The following is a 19,544-nucleotide window of genomic DNA, read 5'->3' as shown; positions in this document are numbered from 1 at the left end:
TAGGTAGAATGATCACAGATGTAGCACCTGAAAGGTATCTAGTCACAAGTCCTACCACTATATGCTTATCCCAGCTGAAGCATGGCTGGCTAATGGAGGCATAGAGGATAGATTTAAAGTGAACTGATAGAAGGGGAAGGTATTTGAAAATAGGATGCTTTGAGTTGCAAGGCAGTACAAGAACACAAAGAAAATAAGGCTTTTAAAAACAATGAAATGAGATAGCAAAAAGTTGTCAAGTTGAGTTAAGACAAGGATGATAGAGCAGGTACTTTCTGAAATACCAGAATTTGATGTACCCTTTTGGACCAGAAGAATGAAGAAGGCAACATCATAAAGTTTTTTGACTAACTGAAGGATGGAGTCCAAAGACGAGGTGGTAAAATAGGCAGCCTTGTGATCAAAAACAGTTAAAATGCCAATAATCTGACATGCTCAGGACTCAGTACCGCTAGATTGATGTTATTGCTATTGGATGTTATTTCTATAATATCCTGACATTTTAATTTTTAGTAAGACATTACATGGTGCAATAATAAATTTTCCATTGAATCAGGCAAGTTGAAAGGAATTAAGGGAACAAGGCTCGGGTGAATGGAGATGAAGTGCAGTAAGCATTATTTGGTGAGCCAGATGCTAAAATATTTGGATTTTTAAAACAGTTGGATAGTGGATTTGTGGTAAACATACAATGCAAAAGTTAAATCAAAATAAGACAGAACATTCAGAACAACTTCCATTATATTCTATAGGAGTGGCATCATAAATGCAAATGAGATGGGGGGCTTTTTAGGCAAGGTCAAATTTAGTTGCCTTTAGGGGCAGTCAGACAGCACAGCAATAGTCACAAGACCAAGACTGGATGCTCTATAGAGCTATGGAAGACTGAGGAACATGAAAAGGGAATAAAATCTTGTATCATTCTGGTACTGACTAAACATATTGAAAATGAAAAACCATTGGAGGAAATACGCTAATCACATTTGACAGATGTGATTACCATTGTACGACGTTAGCCAAGCCTGGAGGTTATGTCGCAAGTGTTTTTTCAGCATTCAAGGTGACATCATCAATGCACAATTGAACACTGCTTCTGCTGGGTGCTCACATTTGTATTGGTCCGACTCGTTGTTCTGATTGGTTAGCTGTCCTGCTGGCTTCTAGTCTCCGCTGGGTCCCGCCAACCGAGTAGCTGAGTGATTTCCACTGGTTATCGGTCGTTGGTTCCTCGGCTTCAATCCCACAGATGCATAGGATCATTACAACAGCCAACCAATCAGAACAATGAGTTGGACCAATATAAACACGAGCACTGGTCAGAAACAACCCTCAATAACACATTAGTGATGAAACATCTACAACCTAACCTCCAAGCTCGGCAAACAACCCTAGAAACAAGCAGCCAACCCGAGCTACCAATCTCCTCTTTTATTTCAAATAGGAACATATAATAAATAAAAAAGTGAAACACACAGAGATAAGGTTAAAAGTCACAATCTTCCATTGTGAATAAGAACATTTAACAGGCTCTAAGTAAGGACTGTTGCCCAATAATGTGTCATAGCAAATGCCGAGATGCATTAAAATGTAACTCTTTTCTTTTCTTTCATATAAACACTTACTTTATATTATTATTGTGAACAGAAGACAGCTCATTTACAAGGCTCCTAACTGGAAAAAGGCTGAATTCTGTTGCAAGAGAATGTAAATGCATTGGCTGTCCAAGGATCGAACTTTCAGAGTTATAAAAGTATTGGAAGATGATAATAATATTGTATAGTACTGTACACATCATTTTTGAAAAACATATTGTTAGGTGTCTTACAAAATCATTTGAAATTGGCACCTTTGCCAAACAGAAGTTTTTGAGGGGTCTTGGTTTCTATTTTGTGTGAACTGCATGAACAATTGGCACAACAGTTGCAGTTATTCACCATACCAAGTGAGAGAAAAATAAGTGAAAGAAAAATAAGTGAAATATAGCCAAAGTTGGGGGAAACACTGAGGGTAAAGTCCCATCAGTTTCCACAACTAAAACACAAGAACCTCATTAGTATTTTAATTTTATTACTTACAGCAAAAGAGGCATAAAACCTTTAAGCACTCACTGGTACACACAACACAGAATGGGAGAGTGAATAAAGGTGAAGGATATTACAGATATACATACTTGGCCTCTGGTAATACAAAACAGTTTTCATCCATGGTTTAAGCCTACAGAGAACAAAGAAAAAACTAATTAATATGAAATATATGGCTCAGAATACTACAAACGAGCTGAAGAAACTATGTTGGATAACATTCCAAAAGTGAAGAACAAGAACTAAAATCTCAACAGAAAAAACACAAGTTACGAATTTGTTCAATTTTGAACCTGCTGTAACAACTCCGGACGTTGCCCTTTTAATTATTTAATCAAGATTCCAGTAGGATTACTGAAAAATTATTCTACAATGGTACTAGGCTCATTTCAGAATTTAAAAAGCTCTGCGTTTAAGCCCTACTTCAGAGTATTTTCTTCACTAGTTTAGTGCACTTGTCCGGTATAGAGGAAGGGCTATACAAATACACACATCAAAGTTGCTGGTGAACGCAGCAGGCCAGGCAGCATCTATAGGAAGAGGCGCAGTCGACGTTTCAGGCCGAGGCCGAAGTCCTGACGAAGGGTCTCGGCCTGAAACGTCGACTGCGCCTCTTCCTATAGATGCTGCCTGGCCTGCTGCGTTCACCAGCAACTTTGATGTGTGTTGCTTGAATTTCCAGCATCTGCAGAATTCCTGTTGTTTGCTATACAAATACAACTTGTTTTCCTTTTTAAAAATTAGAAGTGCCAACAGTATAAATCACTGGTGAAGTAACTAGCTCTATTCTCAATAGATGAGCTCTGCAGAAATATGTTGCAGATTTGGCATGGATTTGATTATTGTTATTTTGTATTCAGCATTACTACACAGTTCACTAGAAAGCAGAGCACCAGACAACATAAGTAGACCAATGTTGTGTCGAGGCTGTGATACTCAACATCACTCCAATAAAAAATAGTATTTATTAATAAGCAGCACTCAGTGCAACAGTTACAGACAAGGGCAAATTTTCAAAAGTAAAAATATTCTAGGAAAGACTACCTGTGTTTAGGTTTGCAGGTGTTAACCCTTCTTTCCTTTTGTCCGGCACAGTAATTACCACTTCTTAGAGACTTCAACAACATCTCAAATTCTTGTTTTGGATTTTGTTTAATAGAAATTAACCATTTATCAAAAAAACTAATACATGTTTCCCATTCAATGAAACCTGGTGTTTTTCCACAATTTAGGTCATTCATTGCCCATTGAGTCTAGCATTTGATCAATTAGCACTCCAGCACACCATATCCATAGCAACTATCAAGTCCTCATCAATACTAATGCCATTTACTAGCACCTGGTCCATAGCCTTCTATGCTTCAATATTGCAAGTGCTGCCCTGATACCATCTAATCCGGACAGCATCCTGGTAAATCTCTTCTGTATCCTTTTAAACACCTCCACATCCTTCCTGTAATGGGGTAACCAAAATTACACAAGTATAACCTAACCAAAGTTTTATATAGCTGCAACATGACTTCCTAACTTACATACTCAGCGCTATGACCAATGAAAGTTAAGCATGCCATATACTTTCTTTGCCAACATATTTATATGACCACTTATAGGGATTTACGGATTTGGATCCCTGAGGATCAAGTCCAATGCAATTAAATGCCTTACCATTAACTATTATTTTCCCTTTAAATTTCACCTCTTCTTTACATGGATTAAATAATTTCTCTGCCTATATCTGTAAACGATCGATATTCTACCTCATCCTTTGACAGCCTTCTTCACCATCCACAATTCCACAGATCGCAGCCACCAAAGGGAGGGAGGAGGAGGATGGACTCCTCGCCGACAAGCTATCAGAGGAAGGAATGTATTTGGAGGTACAGTTCTTCGGTTTTCAATCAGCAGCGCTGACTGGAATAAGGCTGGATCCGACATTCTGTGGGCGGCAGTGACAGAGGGAAAGAACGCGTGCAATCACCCCTCAGCATAGACTAAGGTCGACCAACTCATGACAACCACTACGTTGAAAATTATTGCCTTCATTACCTGAACAGTGCCCGTAGTCAGTCCCCAACAACAAAAGCAAACGCTCGGGCGGCCGCCGCCACCAATCAAGCCGCAGCTGCTCACATTTAGAATTTAAATTCAACCGCCTTTCCGTTGGTTACGCATGCGTGTTGGGAGCGTTGCCGGCGCCCTGCGTTGGGGGATTGTTGCCGGTAGTCCCATTACGCATGCGTACTATGGGTTCGTTGTCGGAAGGTCGGTGTGTCTAATTGATCTTTGTGGATTTTTTTCCTCTCAATTTGCTTCTTCAAAGCAAAGGAAACGGGTGGGAGATTACATAGTTAAAAGGGGAAATCGCCTGAAAAAGAGTAGGGATTTTCAAGAATTCATTGCGAGTGTCGAAAGGGAAGTGAAGTCACTGTAGAGGCGGGTCAGTGCTTGAATTGTGGCGGCAGGTCTGAGGAGAAATTTTGAAGTTGTGTCGTGCAGTGGTGCGGCCTGTTAATGGAGGAGGCTGTTGTTAGGTCTGTCCGGGAAGGGTAGGAGAGGAGAGGGGAGGGAAGGGAGAAGGCGTTGTTGCGGCGTCCGTCCCGAGGAGAGCCGAAAACTGGGTGGGGTGGGGTGTGGGTTTGATCTCCGTAGCTACAAAATAAACTGCTGGAAAATCTCAGCGGGTCAGGTGGTCGATGTTTCTGGTCAAGACTTTGCATCATCAGGATTGAGACTGTAAAGAATAGATGGCTTTTATAAAGAGATAGCAGCTAACAGTTGAGAAGGTGAAGGGCAGATAGATATGGGGAGGAAGGGATGATGAGTAGAAATGGATAAGGAAAGAGATTAGAGTAACTAAGATTAATAAAGTAGAGACCATCAGACTAGACATGCCCAGACATCATCCCTGATAAAGATGGCAGAGGTTGCCATCGAAATGTTGGTTAAAATCAATCCCTGTACTCGTTTCGAAGCCTAAGAAAAGTTTATTTGGTAAGATACTCAATATTTATGATGTAGGTGATATGCAAATAGAACCATGTGGGCGGAGGGGAAATTAAACTGGATAACTGGGATTTAGAAATGGTTGGGTGGAAAAGGAGGAGAGAGAATCTGGGTGAATCAGAAGAGAGCAAGGAACATACTGTTTGTGTGTTATTTGAAATTGGAAAATTAATGTTTTATATCATTGAGTCGTATACTGCCCAGGTAGAATGTGAGGTGTGTGGGGTGTTACTTGTTTGCATTTGGCCTCATCCAAAAAGTGGAGAAGACTGAAGAGCAACAGGTCCGAGTGGAATTGAAATGCCTTAGGTTTGCGATTACAGAAAGAGCATAGGTATCTGTAAAGTGGTTGCCTAGTTTACATTTGGTCTTGCTGATGTAGAGGAGGCCTCATTGATGGGACCAAATGAGATTGAAGGAGGTACATGCAAGTCTTTGTGGAAAGAGAAGCAAAGATAAGATTAAGGAACAAAGATCCTTTGGCAGAACAGAACTGACAGATGGTTTTTGGCCAAAAATAGTTTATCTTTCCACAAACAACAGGAATTCTGCAGATGCTGGAAATTCAAGCAACATACATCAAAGTTGCTGCTTGGCCTGCTGCGTTCACCAGCAACTTTGATGTATGTTGCTTATCTTTCCACAGTTGTGTAACTTGCTGAGCTTCCAGCCTTTTCTGTTTTGAATTCAGATTTTCAGAATCTGCGTTTTTTAAATCTTTATTTAATATTATTTGCTGCACCCACAAAGCTAACAGTATTGTGAAGGACCCCATGCACCCCTCACACAAACTCTTCTCCCTCCTGCCATCTGGCAGAAGGTACCGAAGCATCCGGGCTCTCACGACCAGACTGTGCAACAGTTTCTTCCCCCAAGCCGTCAGACTCCTCAATACTCAGAGTCTAGACTGACATCTACATCATTTATTATTATATTGTAATTTGTCCTCTACTGTGCCTTGTTTATTGTTGTTTTTTAATTAATAATTAAAAATTAAATACTTGTTTATTAATTATTGTGCTGCCCTGCACTGTTTTGTGCACTTTATGTAGTCCTGTGCAGGCCTGTGTGCAGTTTTTATGTTTGTTTTACGTAGTCTACTGTAGCCTTGTGCTGTCTCACATAGTCTAGCGTAGTTTTGTGTTGATTCATGTAGCACCAAGGTCCTGGAGGAACGTTGTTTCGTTTTTACTGTGTACTGTACCAGCAGCTTATGGTCGAAATGACAATAAACTTGACTTGATATCATCCATTGTACATATTTGTTAGTTTGCAATGATTTTTTTAAAGCCCTCATTTGTCTCCTAGGGGTTATTAAAGGTTTGCACTATAAGTTTGACTTGCGGACAAATTCGCAGCAAATCTGTCGGAAAAGATGCGGAGATCTAAATTACCTGTTTACCGACCAAAAGAGACACGTACTGCCCTGTCTCAGCTGCAGGCTTTCACTGGCAGGGCGCTGAAAGCAGGTAATCTAGCTACAAGATAATGTGCAAATATAGTTAAGGGTTGAATTGTTCAAAAGCATTTGATTTTTGCATGTGTAAGATCCATTTCTGCCCAGGAATCAATTTACTTCATTCTGTCTCAAAGAAACCTTCATTTCATGCACTTCTTCCATTATTGTACGACACTGAGGCTGCACACTGTAAATAACTCTTCACTAATAGTTCTTAAGTGTATGCCTATCTTTGCATCACAATTTATGGTGTCTTGTATTTATTTGGTGAGTTCAATTATAGAAGCATAATTGGAAAACATTGACTAGAAACAACAAAGCCACTAGGATTTTGCCAAGGGGCAAAAGGTAGTTGAACGCTCAATTAATTATGTAGTTAGTGGACAATGGCTCCGGTGAAGTCTTTTAGTCAGGGAATTTCAAATGCTGGACCAAGTTGTTGGAGCAATTGGAGAGGAGGAGGAGGAGGGAGGGATAAGCCACAGAGGAGTTTGAACAGGACACTGGTGGATCAGGAATTGTATAGACCAGTGATCATTGGAGGGGTTGAGTGCAATGGGTAGATGACCAGGTTAATTCAGCTTGATGTGTAAAGTTCTGGATGAAAATTTTCAACTTCTGGGGTGCTGGTTTGCTTTACATTTGTTTAATAACCTCAGTGTTCCATTTTTCTGTCCTAGAAAGTGATCATTTACAACCTTCAGCAAAACGTTTCCATGCCAACCCAGTACTGGCACCGGAGAAAGATTTACCTCGGACATTTAACTTTTCACAAAAAACTTCAAGTGCAGTCAGTTTTGAAGCAACTTCAAAACAAGGGAATGTTGCATTAAATAAAAGGTAAAAATCACCCCACCATCTGAATCAGTAAGGTAAATCAGTAAGTGCATGACTCTGCCTATCCAAATACAAGCTTTTTTTAAAAAAAATATCTTCATTTGAAAGATTTTACATGGTCAACTTGGTATTAACTCTGAGTTAGCTCTGGTAGATTAGGGTTACTTGGACTTCAGCAAGACTATAAACAAAGTCTCACGTAGTATGTTGTTCTGAAAGGTTGGATCGGGTAAACCCGACCGAGCTAACCAACTGGATGTAAAACTGGCTTGATAGAAGTAGATAGTATTAGAGGATTGTTTTTCAGATTACTGTGACCAGTAGTTTGCTGTTTTGACATCTATATTAAAAATTTGGCCCTTTTCTGAATTATTTTCACAATCTTTGAACTGTTATTAAAGTATGGATCTGTGCCATTATTATTATAATATTACATGGTAAGGTATTTTTCTTTTTTTTTTACCAACCAGCTCATTTTGATAGTGGGGGTAGATCTTTTTAATAAAATACAATTATTTCATTTCATAATTCAATCTTTCTATATGATTGATTTGGAATATGGGATACTGTGATCATATTACTGTGATTTAAATGTAATGTAATTCATATTATTTTATCCTTTTGAATTTTGCATTTGTATTCATCCAACTTACATAATATCAATAAAAATATTGGAAATAAATAAATAAATTTGGGTGATGATGATGTTAATACGTTTGCAGACCTCACCAAATTTGGTGGTATAGTAGGGAGTGAAATGTGTTATCTGCTTTTACAAGGGGCTCTCGACCAACTTGGGAAATGGGCTGAAAATGACAAGTAGGATTTAACTTTGGCAAGTGTGAACTGCACTTGGGTAAGTTAAACGGGGGCAGAACTTGCAGTGCATTGTAGAACAGGAACCTAGTGGTGAAGGTACATAGTTCAAATTAAAATTTATTATCAGAGTACATACATGCCACCACATTCAACACTGAGATGCTCCCAAAGTAGAGGCATAGAAAGATTGGATGATTAAGGCATGTGGTTTGCCTTCATTGGTCAGTACATTGAGTACAATAGTTGGAACTTAACTACAAAAGACTGAAACTGCACCTGGAAATCTGTGGTCCTCTTGGCATAGGAAGGGTGTCATTAAGTTGGAAAGGTGCAGAAAAGATTCATGAGGCTGTCACTGGGATGGAGGGCTTGAACTATAAGGATAAGTCAAGACTGTTGTATTCATCCATGCAGAGAATGATCACAGTCTTCTTCCCATTGTAAGGGAATCTAAAAATTAGAGGGCATATCAAATCATAAACATGAGAAAGTCTGCAGATGCTGGAAATCTAAAGCAACACACACACAATGCTGAAGGAACTCAGCAGGTCAGGCAGCATCTTTGGCAATGAATAGATAGTCAATGTTTTGGGCTGAGACCCTTTTCAGGACTGAGAAGGAAGGGGGAAGACAGCAGAATAAAAAAGGTGGGGGGAAGGGAAGGAGAATCACTGGAAAGTGATGGGTAAAGCCAGGCAGGTGGGAAAGGTCAAAGCTTGGAAGAAGGGATCTAATAGGAGAGGCGAATGGACCATAAGGAAGGAAAAGGGGGCCCAAGGGGAAGTGACAGGTAGGTGAGAAGAGGTAGAAGGTCACACTGGGGAGTAGAGGATGGGGGCGGGGTTGATATTCATACCATCAGGTCAGAGGCTACCCTGATGAGAAAGATATAAAGAAAATCTGAAGAGCAACTTCTTTCACACAGGATATTGAGAATATGGGAATTAGGAGATATTTAGACAAGTATATAAGAAAGGTTTCAAAAAAAGTTAAAAGTAAATTTATTATCAAAGTACATAGATGTCACCATGTGCAACCTTGTCATTAATTTTCTTGCGGGCACTTGGAATAAATTCAAGGTGAGACAATAGAATTTAGAGGGATATGACTCAAATATAAGGAAATAGGACCAACTCAGGTTAACAACTTTAGCATGGATGAGTTGGTCCAAAAGTCCTGCTTCTGTGCTGTATAACTGGCTCTTGCCAACTTTTTGACATGCAGAAGTAGTTGTGAAAGCAAGAAATAAATATGAAACAATTCTGCTAACATTTAGCTATGGGTCAAAGTCAATGCATGAATGCTGTAATTTTTAAGTGAATGCATATTTGTGTAAATACGACATTTCCTTTTCACTTTGTTTACTCTTTGCCTATTACAGCATTACCATAGTTATGAAGTTTTGATGTTTGTTTTAAATATTACTAGCTGTGACATACTTGTCATTTGTGGTTGAAATAAATTATAGTGATTAGGCTAGAGAAATAATACTTCTCATATGGCAGTTCCATGGAGAGCTGTTGGTTCATAGACACATCTGAACCCACAGCTTTTTGTCAGTGATGGTTGGTCTTTGTAGTACCAAACATCACTGCAGTTTAATAGGGTTGTCTATCTTGAACACAAAGTTAACTGATTTTTTTTCTTGTTCTCCAATTTTCAACATTTAATTATGTTTTTAATTTACTGGTAAATGTCTCTGGTTGTGGATGTTTATAATCAATGGGCTTTTAAAGTTGGGGCCTTAGGCCTAATTGTTATTTGGAGACCACTCCATCTCTTGAGACAATCATAGCAGCCAGCTCTCAAGGTAAATTGGATCACAAAAAGTATGGGAATAGTAGTAGTGTGAACATGTGGAGGTATGTCTAACAGTCTGTTTTTATTTCCAGAAAGAAAATGCCTTCATTATCAAGAATGACTCGTGCTGACATGGAGAAGTGAGTTTTTGGCTGTTAATCAATTTGAACAGTAAATCCAAGAAATGGAATATAACTATAGTACTACACATGTGGAAGAGGAGTCTAGAGAGTTTTGGTCTGTGCCTTATAGGGCAATGTTTTTCTTCTATCCATAACTCTGGGTATTTATGGATAAACTGTTCTCACCACCTGCTTTGTCAGAAATAAAATCAAATTCCTAAGGAAGTGGGCATGTGGTGGTGAACTTAAGGCATATGCAAAAAATTTTGTTTTGTTTTGTTCTTTAAACTCCACCCACAATAAAAATATACATAATGATTGTATTTGCTGCCAAAAGAAGCTACAAATGATTCTTTTTACAACTCAAGAGCAGTGAGATATTTTCACAGGACACATCGGCTTACATTTGAAATTGTTGCAAACCTGGCTTGCACATCAAAATTTGTCTAGTGAGTAGTGGTTACAATAACAGTACTATTAGAGATATTTTTCAACTGTTTTTTAAAAGGCTAATAATTTGATGTTTTCTAAAATGTTTTTTATTTCAATCTCTCATTTTTTTTGTTAATAGTAAAACAAATATAAATAAAAATAAGGACATGACTTACCCTTTTTCCTGAAAATCCATAATTATTATCACTAATTCATCAATCAGTGATAATCTCTGCTCAAAATTACAATGGTATGTAAAATAATTTTTTAGAAGATTATCACCAACTTGTGCACACTCAAAGAGTTTGCTCCCATGAACATCATGAATCAGTGCAACATGAGCATAAATATCTGCACTTGTTCCTTGGCCATTGAACTGCAAATGAAAGAACTGTTCCTCACTCTGCCGTTTTCCTCAGCTACATGGCCCTGAAAGTGGTTGAAGCAGAGTTAAGGGACCAAAATCAGCTGTTAGAAGTTTCCCAGCAGCAATTAAAGCAGGAACTAAAGTTAGCCAAGGTAAGGTTTTCTGCCAGTTGGCACATTTATTTCCACTTTAATCATGAAGCACTAATAAGCAATTATTAATTTTCCTTTAGTTATCAAATTTATGTTGTTTTGGATTTAATCACTTTTAGAAGCCATCAAAGTACTGTGATGAACAATATCAAAGACTGTTGTACAAAACAAACCTTCAAAATAATAGATTGCTTTTAATGGGAGAGATGTGAAGAGAACTTTGTCTACCTACATGATAATTGCACATCCATGTGCCATAAAATCAGGTTAATAGGTCACCGTTTCCCACCTGAGGACAACAGTTTTGAGACATTTCTTAAAATCCCAAATTTTTCCCAGAATTGCCCATTTACCAATAACATTCTATAAGAAACAAATTATGTCCAGATTGTAAAGTAAACCTGAAACTTGCACCCTTACCTGCAGAGTATAGATAGTGGGAAGATGAATCTTACCTCTATCTTACAGCCTCCTCCAATTCTCACCTTATTCTCCCACATAGTCCTCACTCTTGGCCTTGCACACTGTCAATCTGTTCTATCAATATGTCTCTCCTCATCCTTGCCACTCCTTTATCTCGGTCTTCTTCACTGGCCACTGGCCATTCTGGCATAAGAACAGACCAGTCAGAAAGTGAAAATAGCATGATGATGATTTTGGCATATGGTGAGGAAAATAAGCAGACGTGTGATTACGAGGTTATTAAGTGAGTTAGAAGAATGAGGTGGATTGAAATTGAAGGTGAACTGGAACCTAGAGGAGGAGGAATAGGGGCCTGTAAAGAGAGTGATACAGTATACAAACTGAAATTCTTACTCTTCATAGACATCCACGAAACAGGGGAAAAAACCTCGAAGAATGAATGACAGAAAAAATTAGGAACCCCAAAGCCTTCCCCCACCCCAACTCATCTTGCTCCAGCAAAAGCAACACCTCCCTCCCACCCACCATACAAGCAACCCCATAGAGGCCATGATCTAGAGTCTATCAAAAACTACTGTCCATCCCAACACTGACATCTCAAACAGACTCTCTTTCTCTCTTATTAGCAAGGGGGAGAGAGAGCTATCGCCCCTGCAACAACAAGGGGAGACCAGCAGCTCAATGTTACAATCTGCCGCATCGGTTGTCCGAGTTCCCCAACTTGAAGACCAACAGACGCTCACTCACCATCGAGAGAGAGAGAGAGTAATCACTCGAGTGCAGGGGCCTTCCTTTGACAGCAGTATAAAGCACTTGCTGTCCCAATATTTCAATCTTCGGTCAGTGACATTGGCAAGGAATTGGGTCGTCCATGGGGCTGCATCCAAAGGGCGCATGTCTTTCAGGTCACACCTGGAGATATCAAAACTCCAGGCCACATGGCGAATCCAAGGGCGAGAACCCACGAGCCGTGAGAAACTGCAGTCTGAGCGGTAGCTGTGGATCACAGGTGCCAACAGGACCCCAGCCACCTTGAAAAGGAAAAAGAGCCATGAGAAGAGAAGAATAAGCTGTTTTGCAGACTACCTGGAAGAAGTCGCTTGGGTCTGCATAAAACATCTGGTGCCATCTTTAGCTATTCCCACTCCAGTCACTGTTGGATGTTAAAATTAGTGTGGGTTAAGGTGGAGATGAGGAGGGGAAATACATTTTTACTGAATTGTAATATTGTGACTGATTAGAGTGGTAGGAGCAGAAACTTTGGTTTCAAAAAGGAGTAGATTAGGAAAGTGTTATCCAAGTGCAAGAACACAATAAAAGTTGATTGTGAACATCCTTTAAGGTACTATAGTAAATAGTTCCTTTACTAGGGCTTTTGATTTTTAAAAACTTCATTGACCAGATTATTAACTCCTCATAGCCATCTTCTATTTCTGACTCTACTACCGTTTGTATTTTGATTCAGCTCTCCACTTCTTATTAACAGGATCAGGTACATGATTATATGATTAAAAATGGAAATTTGCAATCTGAAAATGAAGCATTGAGCAAGAGGGTACAGAATTGTGCGGTCATACTGGAGAACAACCTGATTGATCCTGGTAGGAACCAGATTTTCAATTGCCTATATAAGTGTATTCTTGGTTTATTTACTTTTAATACAGCAATCAGTCTTATTTCCCCAACACACACAAAAAATACTGGTGAATGCAGCAGGCCAGACAGCATCTGACCTGGTGCGTTCACCAGCATTTTTTGTGTGTGTTGTTTGAAATTCCAGCATCTGCAGATTTCCTCATGTTTGAGTCTTATTTCCCCTCTATTTTTCTGTAGTCCTGCAACTTACTCTCTCCAATCCACATCAACTTCCTTGGTATTTTAGTCCGAATTGTTTACTACTTACCTAAATTGAGGAGTAGCTTGCATCACCATTTAACCTTTAGGACATCTTCAGAAGTGGGAGAAAAATAAAACACTTGGTGGAAACTCATGTGCACCAGGAAAGATTCACATATTTCATATAGACAATACCTGAGGCTGGGATCAAACCTGAATTCCTGGAGCAGTGAGGATACAGTTCTAAAACAGCAATACTATTCATAAAGAAATAATTCACTTGGAAATGAGTGCATGAGAAAACTGGTTGCTGCTTCAAGGTGCAAGTACTGGGAAAAGGAATGTTCATATTTTGTAAAGCATTATCATTTCAAACAGAATTACGCTAGTGTTCAAAATCATTTTTTATAGAACTTCTGTTTTGCCAGCGTTTCTTTTACTGTGCTTTGTCTCTTTGATTACCTGGTTCTGGACCAATTAAGACTGTGTTACCTGTTCAGATCCACTTGCGTCATCCTGTATAAAATATTGTTTGGGGTCAGGTTGGAAAGCTGAATATTTGCCTTGATAGGTGCCTTTGAAGTAGATATCAGGTTTTCCCTCCTTTTTCTGAAAGCGGTGATAGTGAATGCATGTAGCACTGTGCTAGCTACTCCACTGGAGCACTCTTACATTCTCTGCTGGGATATTTAAACAAAAAACTGAATGGAAATCATTTTGACCACATTCGACTGATTTGTCTCACTTCTCTCAAGGACAAGACTTTTTTTCCCTGTACTTTATTATCCTGAGTGAGAGCATGTACATAAACCAACTTCACACATGCCAATTTTCCAGAGTTTATTTCAGTAATTTGCATATTCTAGTTCAACTGTACTCAACTTGTGCACACTCTCAGTTTCAGCTAATAAAATAATTGAAGACAATGAGCAAACAAGTGCATGTCGAAGGGACACAATGGTAAGAGATATTTTGCATTTAAGTTTAGTTGGTGTGCGATGAAATAACAAACTGCAACCATTAACAGGTTAGGAGAATGTTTTGATACAGTGTGGTTTTTGCTTTCAAAGGTCAGAATTTATTGGTCAACCCTCATTGCCTTCAAATGGTAAGCCATCAATTTAAGCCAGTGCAGGTACTATCTTGGTACCATTGGACAGGGTGTTCAGAATTGGGACTTAAAGTCAGTGAAGTAACAACTATTATAATTCCAAGTCAAGATAGTGAGTAATTAGGCTATCTCGTGGCAAGATGTTCCCATCTGGTCAAAAGTTTTGTCAAGCTTTTGAGAAAGCCTGGATCACATGCTTCATTATAATTTGCAACCATTGTATGTCATAGAAGGGCAGGGAGGGGGTGTATAGGTTGCCATGTGCACTGCTTCGCATACATTTGAGACACCACTGCATTTAAGATTTGTGGATGTTATATTTTAAATTATTGTCAAAACAAATGCAATTTTTAAACAGTTGTTCATATGCAAATATTGCAGAAAGCTCTGGCTTGTGGTTTAATCCTGCTTCCCCATGGTTCTCACTAGCGAGATGTGCTCCAAATTGGGACTAAATTTGTACAGGGATTGGGCTGTTTTAATATACTCACCAGCCAGAGAAGTCAGTTTCCATAAGACATAAGGGAGGATGAGAGCATTCAGCCCATCTAGTCTGTTCTGCCATTCGATCACGGCTGATTTGTTGCCTCACAACACCATTTTCGTTTTCCATGTAAAAAATGGAAAGCGGCAGTTGTGCAGGAAAGAGAATCATTTTTTAAAAATTGACCTGCATCTACATCTGTACCATATTGGTTTGATCACTGTTCGCCAACAGTACTTGTCTGATTCTCTCATGAATCAATCCTTTTTAATGATTTTGAAGGAAGGATGTACATCTGAACCATTAGTCAGCTTGCATCTTCTTTAGGGCTGTTCAGAAATTGGACATGTTTTTCAATGGTTATCCTTTAGGATTGAGAGTGACTTCCATTCTGCATCTGACATGACTATGGCTGGTGTGGGACTTTTGCCCACAGATGGGGTAGGGTGTGCCTGAGGAGTAGGAGGATAGGTAATCCCTGAGATGATGCTGTCTTTGTTAGTGAGGTAGGGATCTTTGTGCTTGGATGAACAGATTTGGTTCTTAATCCCATCCCAGATACTCCTCCACTTTGAGTGGTCATGAGGACTGTCAAGAGTTTTTGACGTTTTGAGTACAGGAACAATGCAAAGAAAAACAACATTTTTAAAGTGCACAGCTCTTCTTAAGCATGTTATGATCAAATTACAACTGAGTCCTAAGGGTGAAATTTCCCCTCATCCTTTTAATTATGATTTGTACTGTTTGAATTTCAAACTCTGCATCTGTTGCTTCAGGCACTTGTGGAGAATCTCCAGAGGGAATTAGAAAATTGGGGAAGGAACAAAATGGAGAAGAGAGATGGGTTCCAGGTAAGTATTCATTTCTAGGTACAGTGAGACTATGTGTACTTCTCAAGTAAAATGTTATCTTGAATATTGCTTCACATACTGTAATGATGCTGAAAATATTCACTGAAGAAAAATCCAGAAACTTGAGCATTCAATCCAGGGTACCAGAGAATCTGTACACACTAATCAGTTCTTTTGATGGTTTTAATAAATTTGCAAAATCCAATAATCTATAGGCTGCAACACATTGTATAATATAATAAAGCTGAAACTGCTATCCTGTTATTCAGAAGTCGTAATGGTTTGGCTTCTTGCTCCCTGGCACTACCCTTCAGCTCACTGGATTCGTGTATCACCAAAACTTACTATTCAGCTGAATTTCCACTTCACAAAGATCTGTTATTTTGATATCAGTGCAGTGAGATTTGTGACAGCAATGACAAAACTGAGCTGAGCTACACTACTATCTTAAATAGCATTGAAAAGGACACTTTTTTGGTGCAGAGCAGTGTTAAGTACTGAGATTAGAACAAATGTGAGAGATCACAAATTGGGACTTTGAGATAGTCTGTTTAATATCGGTCAGAGGTTCAGTTTATAACTATGGGCTAACAATTTCATTTCTGAGTTAGCTTGAGTGGCCAATCACAATAATAACTTTATATCAATGAACTACACATACACTGTTTTCTGTATTGGTGTTTGATTTGGATCCTGCAATTGCACAAAATTGACTTACAATAGTTCCTATTATGCGATAGTGGGGAAATGAATAATCATTGTTATCCAACTGTGTTGTGAAGGATTTTGACAGTTTAGTGTATGGGACAGTGGAACACAGGAACAGACCCATTTGGTACAGGATATCTGGACTAATCATGATGCCAGTTTAAAATGCACACAATCCTGAACAAATTATAATAGAATTTAAATGCAGAAAGATTTTCCAAGTGTTTTCATCTATGTTTTCACTCTGTGTACTTATTGTTTTTAAACTTCCTAATGAAAATTTGCATGCAGTGCAGAATATTCCTTTTTTGCTTTGTTTCTACTGGTGAAAACAAAGCTTTGGGGGCGGGAAAAATAGGTTTGAGAATTTCCACCTATCCCATTTTTGGCCGTTTTATTGACTACTGCTTGTCTGCCTCCTGGTACAAATCAAAATGTTCATTCTTTGCAAGTAATTGCAGAGAATTCCAACTGAAAGACAAATTTTTGATGTTGACATGTTGATGCTTACATGATAATCATACAGGAAGCTGTCTTATCTAATGTCAGTATTATCAATCACTCGGTTACTGCTGAGAGTTCAAGTTGTCTGCTTTTATATCTGCTAGATTGAAAAAAAATGTAACTTAACGCAATTTTTTTTTCCTGATTTGTGCTGACTTGGTTTTGAAGTGCATTCTGAATTCAAAATGTTTACATTGTAAATAGGAGATGAGGCTGAAGTTACAGAATGCCAAGGAAGAGAGTAATAGAATTGTAGAAGAAGTGGACTTGTTCAAGCAAGAGATGGAGGAGTGGAGACTCTGTTTAAGTCAAGTTAAAGAGCATTTAGATCAGAATGCTGAATGACCTGAACATCAACGTTACAATTAACTATTTAAAATTTGTATGAGAAGTGTGTATGCATGAAGGAACTGTACAGAAGATATAAAGAGGACAATGGAGAGCTGGCTACTAACCAGACAAGTAATAATAATTTACCTTGTAAAATAAAAAAAAATTGATTCTGCTTTTTGCTTTTGGACCAAAGTGTTTTCTATTGAATCCAAATACACTTGAGTAACTGTTATCTAATATAGTTTTCTATTAAATCTTCTCTTATGGAAATGAAATATTGACATGCCTCTGATGTTTTTGGTTATTAATGAAGTTGCATGTTGTGGACTGCTTAGAGGAATTCGGGAGTTTTTGCATACACAAATAAGTATTGCCCTTATTTTTGCTTGACCTTTTCGATGAATCCCAAACTCCGACTGGTCACTGTTCAGGCTTTGAAAAATCGGCCTCCTGAACCGGGTGGAGACACTATTACTTTTTGCCTCTGATTGGCTACTGTTCAATCACATTATATTTCAAGAGCAAAGCTTGTTTAACATTTAAATGTGTACATTACATTAGTAACTAATTGCTATAAAACAAACAACAATATCTAAATCTGGTCTGTCACTTCTTCCAGTCTGGTTTCAATAATGGCACATCCAGGATTGCAGCTCTCTTTGTAGTTGATTTAAGACTGCATGCAGTTGCATACAGGTTTTATATTAAATGTTTTCAGTTGGAAGTCCTAGCAAAACAGGCAAGTTAAGGATGGTGATGAATATTGGTAGCTTGGGTTGAGACATTTGATGTTGCAGTGTTCACTGAGTTTGGCAATTAGCTTGCAGATGGTTATCACTAGTCGAGGGGACATCTTCAGTGCATAGTTAGTGTTCCTCTGTGGGAGTGCTCGTGAGTCCAACAAACTAAGTGCACCAGTCATTAGGGTAGGGTTGTAGATTTTTTTTGTAGCTCTAGCTTTTTGATGAATTTGCAAACAAAATGCAACTGGAATGTATGCAATTTCAATTGATTTTCAAAATCACCTTGGAGTGTTTCAAAACAAAAATAGTTTTAATATTGTTTGTAAATTACAACTGAGATATCTCCCATGCATTGAGAAAGTAAGGAGGCATGGGATCCAAGGGGACATTGTTTTGTGGATCCAGAACTGGCTTGCCCACAGAAGGTAAAGAGTGGTTGTAAATGCGCATGTGCCGGTCGTGCATGCAGCCTGTTACAGCCGTTCCAACTAGTTTTCTTACTTTTTTAACTTGCGTTATTTGTTGTATTTTTTTTTCCACGGTAACATGTTGAAGCTGCACCTTCTCTAACATGCTGGTGGAAAGAGTTTTATTTGGGTTTTTAGCAATGGAAATAGTTACATTCAGACACGTCTCATTAGCGGGGCAGCAGTATGGTCACATTGTTTATTCCAGGGACCAGCTGATTGCGATTATGCCGGCCGGTTTAGCAAACAGAGCGGTGGACATCCTGCTGAAATCTGAAGGAAAACACACAGAGGATGCAGAGGGGGATCACAAAGGCGTGGAAAGAGGACCGGGTCGAAACAACAGAGACTTATGGAGAAGAGGAGTTTGGTGGGTAATAAAATGGACGAGCTAACGGCGCTAGCCAGGAGTCAGAGAACATTTCGGGAGTGCAGTGTTACATGTTTTACTGAAACGAGGCTGTACAAGAACATACCCGACCAAAACTTTTCCATGGAGGGCTTCCAGACCATTCGGGCTGACCGGAAGTGCACTGAGAGCGGTAAGAGTAAAGAAGGTGGGGGCTTGCTGTTCTGGTTAACAAAGTCATATTACGATCAAGGAACGTGTTTGTAGACTGGATATTGAACTTTTTGCTGTTGGACTCTGGCCATATTCCACCGAGATACAACACTGACTATCATGGGAGGTTGATCCTGCCTGTGGCCATCGAACTTTGCAGCTCCTCCCGTAGAGGGTCAGACACCCTGAGCCAATAGGCTGGTCCTGGACTTATTTCCATCTGGCATAGTTTGCATATTGTTGTTTGATTGAGGTTTTTGTTTTGCTATATTTATGCTCTATTCGTGGTTGGTGCAGCTGTAACGAAACCCAATTTCCCTCGGGATCAATAAAGTATATCTATCTATCTATCTAGATTGGTCATATTCTTTATGGAGGTCAGTCACCAGTGGTGTGCCTCAGGGTTCTGTTCTGGGACCCCTACTCTTTGTGATTTTTATAAATGACCTG

The 19,544-nt window shown here is 39.0% G+C and overlaps 2 protein-coding genes across 4 annotated transcripts in view; one reads left to right on the top strand and one right to left on the bottom strand.

Annotated features, from left to right (window-relative positions):
• The window catches only part of knl1 (kinetochore scaffold 1), a 74,601-nt gene extending 70,366 nt beyond the window's left edge, over positions 1-4,235 (bottom strand). The window contains exons 1-2 of one of the 2 annotated variants that reach the window (XM_063053060.1): positions 4,128-4,235; positions 2,171-2,214 (exon numbers count right to left, since the gene is read on the bottom strand). In XM_063053060.1, the coding sequence (XP_062909130.1) occupies positions 2,171-2,205 (35 nt within the window). In that variant the 5' untranslated portion in view covers positions 2,206-2,214; positions 4,128-4,235. Of the gene's footprint in view, positions 1-2,170; positions 2,215-4,127 lie in introns of those variants that run through there. The other variant, XM_063053077.1, reaches the window with a different exon arrangement.
• Positions 4,236-4,525: 290 nt separating this feature from the next.
• LOC134360070 (small kinetochore-associated protein-like) lies at positions 4,526-17,494 on the top strand. Of its 2 annotated transcripts, none has more exons than XM_063074177.1 (9): positions 4,526-4,612; positions 6,393-6,553; positions 7,224-7,383; positions 10,092-10,139; positions 10,973-11,072; positions 12,982-13,096; positions 14,230-14,291; positions 15,703-15,777; positions 17,194-17,494. In XM_063074177.1, the coding sequence occupies exons 2-9, from the start codon at positions 6,460-6,462 to the stop codon at positions 17,332-17,334; spliced, it is 795 nt and encodes a 264-aa protein (XP_062930247.1). In that variant the 5' UTR covers positions 4,526-4,612; positions 6,393-6,459; the 3' UTR covers positions 17,335-17,494. The 2 variants fall into 2 exon arrangements, with proteins under 2 accessions (XP_062930247.1, XP_062930278.1); XM_063074208.1 differs by lacking the exon at positions 4,526-4,612 and adding an exon at positions 4,754-5,072.
• Positions 17,495-19,544: the final 2,050 nt, after the last annotated feature.

The sequence above is a fragment of the Mobula hypostoma genome, chromosome 1 (genome assembly GCF_963921235.1).
Source record: "Mobula hypostoma chromosome 1, sMobHyp1.1, whole genome shotgun sequence".
NCBI classification, from domain to species: domain Eukaryota; kingdom Metazoa; phylum Chordata; class Chondrichthyes; order Myliobatiformes; family Myliobatidae; genus Mobula; species Mobula hypostoma.
The sequence above is the reverse complement of the archived record's forward strand: the minus strand, read 5'-3'. Positions and strand labels throughout refer to the sequence as shown.